The 11,100-nt window shown below is 34.1% G+C and overlaps 1 protein-coding gene across 1 annotated transcript in view; it reads left to right on the forward strand.

The window, feature by feature from the left end:
• Positions 1–6,377: 6,377 nt before the first annotated feature.
• LOC106776753 overlaps positions 6,378–11,100 on the forward strand; it is a 9,541-nt gene continuing 4,818 nt past the window's right edge. Inside the window, exon 1 of the mRNA XM_014664223.2 lies at positions 6,378–7,271. Coding sequence (XP_014519709.1) covers positions 6,468–7,271 — 804 coding nt within the window. The 5' untranslated portion in view covers positions 6,378–6,467. The remainder of the gene's footprint in view (positions 7,272–11,100) is intronic.

Here is an 11,100-nt window from a genome sequence, read left to right on the forward strand (position 1 = left end):
ATTTCGCAACGTTGTTATTTAAAATGTAACGGGGTTAATGCGAGATAATGTTGTTTAACACTTTGCAAATATAGAGGATAGGGAAGTGAATATCTCACATGAGCCTGGTGTGAGATTGAATTTAAGAGTGTGGTAATCAGCTGTCTGAGTTAGATGGAAACTTAAGTGAGAAGGAGAATGGTAAATCAACACAAAAGACAATTCAATAATACTCATAGATTAATTTCATCTTAATTATGTAATTACAAATTTTAAGATATTTATAATATTAAAATGTTGTAATTAACTTTCTTACTTAAAAGATAGACAATTTTGTCCAAAAGAAATTCAAATCCCTTTCAAACTCATATAATATCATATTTATACTTAGCAAAACCACAAATACGAACAAATAATCAAAACTATTTATCAATATATACTCATATAAATGACTAAAAAATAAATATAAGAGAAAAAAGACTCACATGTAATAAATCATAAAAAAGAATAGGCTTAAACCCTCTCTTGGTCCTAATATTTGTGTAAAAATCTCAGTTCGGTCCTTAAGTTTTGAACTGTCTCAATTGGGTCATAATTTTTGTAAAAATGCACAAATTTTACCCCAACTGTTAACTGATCTCAAACGGCGTTAAGTTTAGCTGACGTGTTGACTTAATCCCTTCTTGGTCCTCGTATTTGTGTGAAAATCTCAGTTCGGTCCTCAAGTTTTGAACTGTCTTAATTGTGTCATAATTTTTGTAAAAATGCACACATTTTACCCCAATCGCTGACTGATCTCACCGTGCAACAATTATCTTCTGCTATCAGTGGAATAAATAGCTTAAAGGCTGGTGATGAACCTATAGGTTACCAAGTTGGTTCATTTGCAGAAAAGACTGTGAGACTGATTGTACTGGTTACGCGAGTTTTTCAGTGACTTTATTTTTTGAGCCGACGAGATAATCTGTGTAAAATCCCTGATTCTCAGAGAGATGAATAAAATCCCTAATTCAAATAAACTAAATAATAGGCATTGTGTCACGTGAAACACTGCTTATTTTAAAAAATAATTCATATAATTAAATAATACATGCCAGCATGTCCTCTGGTTACCACGTCAGCTAAACTTAACGCCGTTTGAGATCAGTTAACGATTGGGGTAAAATGTGTGCATTTTTACAAAAATTATGACCCAATTGANACANTTCAAAACTTGAGGACCGAACTGAGATTTTCACACAAATACGAGGACCAAGAAGGGATTAAGCCAACACGTAAGCATACCACGTCAGTTAAACTTAACGCCGTTTGAGATCAGTTAACGGTTGGGGTAAAATATGTGCATTTTTACAAAAATTATGACTCAATTGAGACAGTTCAAAACTTGAGGACTGAACTGAGATTTTCACACAAATATTAGGACCAAGGGAGGGTTTAAGCCAAAAAAATAAAAAAAAAAAGTTACAACTCAACTTATACCAACAATAAAGCTTATTAGTTCAAATCGAAGAGTTCAAATAAATTAATGATCTACTTTAAGGTTTTTTTTTTTTTTTTTTTTTATATTTAAGTAACAAAGAGGATATTATTTCGTCACAATATCTACTTTTGATTGGTTACATGCTAAGAATTAATATTATATGTAATTTGTGATTGAATGCAAAGTATAGATAACATTTTATACACCTTTCTTTTATAAATTCGTACAAATTCTATATTGAAAATTATTGTTATCGTAGGCCAAAATACGCCTAGAATTAGTTTCCACGATAAAGATTTTTTGCTTTTTTTTTTTTTTTTTTAAGTTTGGAATGCATTTTTTCATCTACTTATGAAAATCGAGATGTATACTAATAGAATTTTCTTACTGTTTGAATTCACGAGATATTTGTAAAAACATTCTAATACTCAAATTAGATATAAATGTAAAACAATAATATATACTAAAATGAATATATTAAAATTACTTAATTGTCTAATGAATAATATTATTTATAACATCTTCATTAATTTTTATTTAAATTAATACATTTTTTATATAGTTTAAGATTTTTCTAATGCATTTTATTCTTTAATCTTTTAATCAATCATCCTAAACTTCAATATAATCAAAGTGTATGTTATTACTATGATTAATATGTTTATTCTTATAAAATGTTATTTGAGCTGACCATATTATTTCGATCCTAAATAGGAGTGTTATAAATAAAATTTTTAAATATCAATTATAATAATGGATATAGAAGTTGATAAAATAAAAGATACTACATGGAGAGTTCTTCTCTCTGCACCTCACAGATTTTAGCCTGCACCTCCCATAGGACTCTTTTACCCTTCATTTAATGAACTTTTACACCGGTGATCATGAGTAAATGATGTTGGTTTGATTCCCACAACCTGTAAACTCTGCACCCCCTTCTTCAACACTTAATTGTTCTTGTGTTGTGTTATTGTGTGTGAGCTTGGTGCGAGAGCTTTTGTGGTTGTGGTGCAGTAGTGGCCAGACGTTTTGGTGTTGGTCTCGACTTGTTGGCAGTGGTCCTGAACGTTGGTGGTGGGTGTTGTAGTTTGTGGGAAGAGAAAGGTGGTGAAGCCGACATTCGAGATAAGTACTGAGCTCGTAGAACAACCTTAATCAGTGTTTGAAATACAGTTAAGGGCTCGCTGACATTCGAATGTCGGTTAAAGACCACTGAACTTCGACTTAGGATAGAACCTTAACCGGTATACAAATGCCGACAAACCTTAACTGCATTTCGAACGTTAGTTAAGGATCTATCACATTTCGAATGCCGATTTAGGCTCTGCCATTACTCGAAATGCAGTGATCCTTTTTTCTTTTTTACATTTTACTTTTATATATTTTGTTTAATTTGATTATTTAATTATTCTGAGTTTATTTTTAATTTATAATATTTATATTATTTAGTTATTTTTGGTATTTATTTAATAATTGATATATTATATGGTAATATTTATAATGTAACATTTATTATTTGGTAATATATTGATGTTTTTTTATTTGTTGTTTAGTTTTGAATATTTTTTATTTTATTTTTTATGTGTTAATTAATTTTGTTTTGATTAGTTTATTTTTATACGTGTTTAGTTGTATTGAATTTTTAATAAGTTTTTGTTTTTTATTTAGTATTTAGTTTGTAATATTTTTTGTAATTTTTTTTATTAGTTAATGTTTTTTCTAAATAAATACAAGTATAATAAAGCCTTACAAATTAAAAAGAAAACTAACAAACAAATAAAAATGTTAAAAATAACAAAAAATAATTACGTAAAAAATAATATTTAAATAAATATAAAATATAAAAAACAATAAAAATTTAAAATAAAATAAGAAATAAATAAAAAGAACATAAAAATATTAAATATAAAGATAACAATTTTATTCTGACATAACAAAATAAATATAAAATATTAACCAAATACTTAAAACATATAACTTTTAAATAAATTTAGTATATAAATAAATATCAATTATCAAATAATATAAAAAAGAATCAAAATTTAAACATATAAATAAAAATTAAAAATTAAAAACAAATCAAATCAAAATAAAATTAAACATAATAAAGACAAAAAATCAGAAAAATGTAAAAAAAACAAAATAAAAAAACATATAACTGTAATTCGAAATGCGTGATAACTTCAATCAGAGTTCGAACTCCGGTTGAGACCTCTCAGCATTTCAAATTGTGTAAATCCTCAACCAGTATTCGGATATCTGTGAGTTCTTAATTGTAGTTCGAGTGCGGTTAAAACCTCCGAGAATTGTCCTTACAAATCCAAACACAATACCTCATACATATTATCTACCACTATCTACTAATCAGTTTCATCTAATTTTATGCATTCAACCATCCGTCATACAATCTTCAAAATATGCAACAAGGTTGAGGATAAAAGCACTAACCTGAATTCCAAGCCATGCGAAGACGAAACACAAGAGGAAGAAGCACCACACACCAGGGAAGAGCCTGACCACCACCCACGACGGAGGATCCACGGAGAATGACAACCGCGATGGAGAATCCTTTACCGCAAGGGTGAACTGCGAGAACGGAGGGACAACTACGAGAAAGGAAAGTGCGAGAGTGATATGTGAGAATGAAATGCGCCAAACGAGAATAAAGGCAAAATGAGAGATAGAAGAGACGTAAATGGTGTAGGGTTTCGTTGAGAATTTATGTATTAAAGAGGAAACACAATCTCAAACCAGTCAAAGATTCTTTCTGCACATTCTGACAGGAACAAAGATGAAAAATTGATAAAAGGAGTGTTTCTCTACCTCACCTATCTCATCCTACACCTCCCATTTTACAATTTTGTCCTTCATTGGTTAAGTTTAATGATGACTTAATAATGTTCCAATAACCACCAATCCTAAACTCCTGTTTCTATAAATCCTACATTAACCCCTTTACCATTTCTTCAATTTTTTTTACTGTTAAATTTCCATTGGTCTTGGTGGTATATTTCACAGTGTCGTTCATGTCCTTTCTCTTTCTTCGTTTTTTTTCTCAATTTTGACTTTGGTTTTCTTCAGAGAATCTAGTAGATACCCATCCCACTTCTTCATGTAGCAGTTCATACATATTCTTCTCAAGAAGCCTGCATGTGAAAGACCATGTGCCACCACCATCTACATCAGCAAAACAAGCTCTTGGTCTACCCATGAAGAGCTCAAGTTCGTGATTATAATTCCAAGTCTTGCATCGACTCTCATATATAGCAACCTTACAAGTATCATCTGAATCTTCTCCGAGTAAAACTTGCTAAGACACCGCTTCAGCAATTGCAGCGCCCTCTTCATCATGTCTCTGTTGCTCCTCTTTCTTCTTCTACTTCATTTTCTCCAATTCAGAAATGATGGTAGCAGAAGTAGCTAGAGCCTTTTGCAAGTGCCTCTTTTTCTTTTTAGCTTGTTTAAGACGATCCAACTCATCTTTCACTGCCTTACGACAATATTCTTGAGTCAAGTACAACCTATATATTTGCTGGTAAGAAAAAGCATAGACTGTATTTGTTAGAGACATGTTGAAGATTAAAAATTAATGAAGGGTGAAGAGTAATGTGGAAAGACATACTAAACAACGGTAAGAATGAAAGCACACTTAATTGCAGCTGGAATTGCAGTGAGAATGAACTGTAATTCGCGGCTACCGCATCTCCAAATGCGTCGAGCTATGAACCGCACTTCCAAGTGAGGCTACCGTTGTCTGCGTTTCCAATTTTGGCGAGCTCTTAACCACACTTCTAAGTGTGGCAAGCTATGTAACCGTACTTCCGCTACCAACATGTTCTCAACACTTCCAACTGCAATTACGACCTTCAATCTAGCCCAGAAATGCATCCCAACACATACAAACATCATATACAAATACCACATACAAACTTAAGGAAATCATAAGAAATTTGGACATCGAACAAATGAAAGAGAAGAAGAGACTACTAGAAGCAAATGAGGGAGGAGGAGAGGAGAAGCACTCAAGAGGAGAAAAGGGGTGTAGGGTTTAGGAATATGAGATGCTAACAGTGAGGAAAAAGGGATGGGTGGTGTAAGCTTTTAATTATTTAACAGGTCAATTAAAAGAAGTAACACTCAAAGATTCTGACAAGGATACAGATGAAAAAAAAATAAAATGAAGAAGTGAGATGTAAGAAAGAACACGATAAAATTAGAAGTAAAGTCTGATATCTGTGAGATGCATGGAGAAGAACTCCTGTATGGAAAAGAAACTATAAAAAGGATAGTGATAATTTATAAGAATGATTCTTTAAGAAAATAAACTAGGAAAATTTATAAGAATTGAAAATACACTACCAAAAAACATAGGACACAAACAAAACTGCAAATACTAGGACAATAAGAAAAAAAATAGAATACGAGATGATCAATGATAATTTATAAGAATGATTTTTTAAGGAAAAGTACAATAAATAAAATTGAAAGTGAAAGAAATAGGATTATGGAATTGAAGCAAACAAAATTTAATATTGATTGCACGAGTAACCACGATAAAAAGGAAAGAAAAAAAAATTCTAAGAAGGGAGTGGGGAGAAGTGGTTGGAAGAACCACAGGAAAAGGAAAAGCGTTTGAACATAGGATACAATATTAGAATTTTTAACCATAGGGTAATTTTCTTTCCAAATTATTAGAATGAACGGAAATTTAAAATTTATAAAAATAGATAAGTTGTGTTTTTTTTACTCTCTGCAAGGAAAGTTGTTAGATAAATTCAGCTTTATAAATTAGGTTTTATAGTAACTTCCATTAGATTGATATTAAGATACCTAAGACATAGGCAAAGAAGAAGAACGAAGGGTACGACTGTCATTTCATTATACTTGTGGTGTAGAAAACATGGGGTGCGTGACGCAATTGCCTCAATTCAGTTCGAGTTTGAATTCAAAAAATGCGCTATCTAGTTTTTGTTCACTGTAGAAGCGACACCTTCAAGTGTTTGTGAAAATGCCAGACAAAAACTCTTATGTAGACAGTCAATTCCTCACCCCACGAAGGTCACCCAGGTTCCTCCCACAACTAAACCACACCACTGCCAACCACAAATATGCCACCGTTTCCGTAAAGAAACCCAATGATTCTACACTGCGGTGGAAAATATCTCGGAGGCTTAATAATGGGGACGTTGAGTTTTCATCTCTTCGACGATCTCCCAGGTTCAACAACGAGCCAAGCGATAAGAAAGTGAAAGGCACGAGGGTGAAGGGCAGTGAAGCTGAAACGAATGAAAAGTGTGTCGTTTTGGATGAGGGGTTTGGTGGAGGAAGAAAGAGAGAGAGAAAGGAGAAGAGGGATGAAATTAAAACGCACGATAGTCATGGCGTTTCGGATGAAGGGTGTCGTCAACGAAGGAAGAAGGAGAGAAACAGGGGCAGTAGGGATGGAGTTAACACCCAAGGAAATCGTGTCATTTCGGATGAAGGGACTGGTGGGGGAAAAAAGAAGGGGGTAAAAGGGAAGAGGGTTGGAGTTGAAACGGTCAGAAATGGTGTCGTTTCGGATGAGAGTGCTGGTGGGGGAAGAAAGAAGGCTGGAAATAGAGAGATCGTTGGAGTTAAAACAGAAGAAAATCGTGTTGTTTGTNANGAGGGTTTTGGNGNAGAAANAANGAAGNGGNGAAATGGAGANAAGAGAAAGCNCAATNNNGATGAAACAAGGAAAGGATGGACGAAGGAACAAGACTTGGCTCTTCAAAGAGCATATTTTACTGCAAAGCCTAGCCCCCATTTCTGGAAGAACGTTTCCAAACTGGTATGCATCTCTCTCTGTGTATATAGTAGAAAATATTGACTTGGTTTGACATCAACTTGAAACAAAGTTTGTGATTCCTGTTGCAATTTAACTGAAGTTGAATGTTTGGGATTGACTTATGTAACCCTTGGAAGCTTACTGTTATGTGGTTGGTTTACGGTTTAAAGAGTTTTGGTATGATTGTTGATAATTGGAAAATGGATTCAGAAAATGAAGCAATTTGCTATACTTTGAAAACTTAGTTGATGATTGTCTTGTTTTGCCTTGTTTTGTTGTCTGCTGAAATGTTACAAAACAAATATGGTTATAGGTTTCTTAGGAGCAGAAACCTGGAATACAATTCTGGTTTAACTCCAGAAAATGCAACACAACAAAGAACATTGTTTCTTTATTTCAGAAAACACAACAATTGTACAACATTTTCAAGGAAGCCTGTCTTCCTCCCTCACAGGATATGCAGATCCTGTCTCAACTACAAACAATACCAAAACTCCCCCTGACAGAACTTATTCCCCTTGTATAGTTAAATCCTAGCTATCTCCTAAAACAACCTCCTAACGTAACTGCCTAACCACTCCCCCTCCATTCTATTTTATGTTCAGTTTTTTCCCCCCTTTTTCCTGATATAAACCCTTAAGACCCTATCATACGGTGCTTCAAGTGTGTGCTAAGAACTTGCATGCTATTTTCAGCTAAGAATTACACTGAATAACTTATAATGTATTCTTTCAGGCAAAACAATAATTCTGAAAGGTGACAGATGTTTGTGTTTGAATGCAATGATGTAGAATGGAGTGATACTAGGTTTCATCTTGTTGTATCCCTATTATGGTACGATAACTCAAGTAATAGGAATTCCAATGAATTCCAAGAACACAGAAGGTACAGGAAACTCTGAACAAGAAAGAGTTTGGAGGATCTTTATTGATAGAGAATAAGATAAAGAAGAAAAGTTTTACAATTGCATCAGTAATCCCCCCTTTCAGCCCCAACAAATATTATTAGGATACTAACTCAACTAACTAGTCAACGAACTCGACCAACTCTGCTAAAAACCATTGGAAAGACTCTGATCCAGAATGTATTTGAGACTCCTGTGATTAGTTTTCTCACAAAGCGTCTATGAGTAGGTAGTGTCTCCATTTTTGGACTGCAAAAAAACCCCCAATCAGTTCCTTTTCATAAGTGGAAAGAGTTTGGTGGAGTAAAAATTCTACTAATGAAAGCCAATGGTATTCTTTCTTTGACACTGAACCAATTTCATATCAGGAAGCATCCACTTATACTATGGAAGTTTTATTGAAATAGGGTAGAGCTAGAACAGGGGCTGATATCAATCCCCTTTCAACTGTTGGAGTGACTCCATAGCCTTCCAAGTGCAACTAAAATTTTCTTTCCTGAGCATATCAGTTAATGGCCTTGCTATTCTGTCATATCCTTTAACAAACCTCCTATTATAGTTTCTAAGACCTAAAAAACCTTTAGTTGTTTAACATTTTGAGGCAAAGGCCAATCTTTGACAGCCTGAATCTTTTCAGGATCAGTAGAGATTCTGATTTTCTTTTTACAGGAAATTACCAATATAATCCACTTTATTCATTTCAAAGTAGCATTTAGTTCTTGGCAAACAGATTATTGCCCCTCATGACTGACAACACCTTGCTCAAATGTTATATATGTTTAGATTCACTGGTGCTATAAATAAGTATATCATCAAAGAAAACTTACAAAAAATTTTCCGAGAAATTTCCTGAAAACAGCATTCATCAAACTTTGAAAAGTTACACGAACATTTAGAAGTCCAAACGATGTGACCAAGTATTCATAATGGCCACTGTGTCTTGAATGCAGTTTTGTGTATATCTGCCGGATCCATCCTCACTTGATGGAAATCTGCCCTCAGGTCAATTTTGGACAAAATCACGGAACCATTCAATTCATTCATCAAGTCTTCTACCAAAAGAAATGGAAACCTGGCTTTAACTCTACACTTGTTAAGCTACGTATAATCAACACAATCTCCAGGAGCCATCCTTTTTTTTCAATTAACACATAAGGACTAGCATAATAATTGCAGCTGTTCTGTATAAAACAGGAATCCAACATCTCCCGAACAACTTTATCAATAATGTACTTTTGATTCCCTGCATATTTGTTAGGTCTTTTATTTAATGTGTCAGCCCCTTGCAACGGTAAAGGCTTTCATCACTCTTGTGGGCTGAAACATCCTAACCATCATCTGAATATCATGTTTAAGCCCTCCTAGGAAACAACTATTCTTCAGAACGGTCCAATTAATTAATTATGGCACCAAATTCTTCATGATAGGACGTAACAGTGGAATGTTGCCTCAAATCCTCCATCAGTTCTACCATTGGATCTTCCCCAATTTTACCAAATCTATCCATTAAGAATTCGCATATGCAATCTAAGATGGCCAATGATTATGATAAATAGATTTAACAAAAGCCTGATGCCGCTGCAAAGTTTTACAACTTCAAAATGCACAACTGCCAGACGTACCTTAAATTCTTCAGGAGTAAAATCAATGGCAAAGTACATTTCGCATTGGCAAATCCATTGATTCACGTTCTCACCATTGAATCTTGGAGAATAGATTCTATCTAACCAAGTTCCACATGAATAAGGAGCAGCAGAATGTGAACGAATGTTACCAGAACCAGATTCGTGGACGTCATCTGGAACGTGATTTTGTCTATTCTGAATTGTTAGCTCATGGTAACTTTTCTGAATCTTCGGGATTTTTTTGGAGTAGTTCAGTAATGATGCCTTTCAAGTGTATTCATGTAATATCAGCACCTGCCAATTCCCCAATTTTTGCTTCAATCTTCTCAGAAATGCAATTTCTCTAACTGCTCTTCCATTTCATGTAAAGACGCTTGCGTTCTTGTTGATTCCACCACTTCTGAAGGAGTGTGTCCAGGAACGTGACAGCTGATACCAGTTAATACAATTGCATTCAGAACCTAGGGCTGGGCACAGTTCACTCAAAAACTATAAACTATAGTTATTCTGTACTGTTTTGTACTTAAAAAACTTAAAAACTATTTTTACTAAAAACCTATTATACTGTTTAATGATTCAATTTAAAAATACTGAACTTCTTATACAATTAACTCTTAATTGGGGTTAACTGAAGTTTAGGTCATTTCTTCTCTGTCACAATTTTCTCCCCTTCCTCTTACATTCCATTATATTCCTTTCTCAACGGCGGCAAACTCTATTAAAGGCTCGTTGTCGAAGGTTTGCCACTGCCACCGTCGATTCTTCCTTGCCGCCGTTGATTCTTCCTTGTCGCTGTCGAAGGCTCGCCTCACCGTTGAAGGCTTTTCCGTACACTGCCGTCGCTGAACTGTCAAAGGCTCTACCACCATCGTCGAAGGTTCGCTGCCATTGAAGGTTCGTCGCTGTTGAAGGCTCGTCGTCATTGAAGGCTCACCGCTATCGAAGGTTTTTCCGCTCTTTGTCGTCGCAGAACTATTAAAGGCTCTACCACCATTTCACTCTAAGGTATGAATGTTTGTTCATTTATCTTTCAAAAAGGATAAATAAAATTGGAAAGCGATGCACTTTGGTGTTTGTCTAGAGGGTGTATTTATCTAGGATGATCTCAATGGTGGTAATATTTGATTTTCTTTTGGATTTTGTGGAAGCTTTAATTGTTTAGAAAATTTTGATTTTATTTGCTATTTTTTGGATAAGGGTAGATTCTTTGAATGAATGGTGTATTTGGTTTAGATGCATGACATACCTTTGTACAGTTAACTAGAGAATATTACTAAAAGATGTAGTTCCTCATATATTTCGC

Source organism: Vigna radiata, chromosome 11 (assembly GCF_000741045.1).
Source record: "Vigna radiata var. radiata cultivar VC1973A chromosome 11, Vradiata_ver6, whole genome shotgun sequence".
NCBI lineage: Eukaryota > Viridiplantae > Streptophyta > Magnoliopsida > Fabales > Fabaceae > Vigna > Vigna radiata.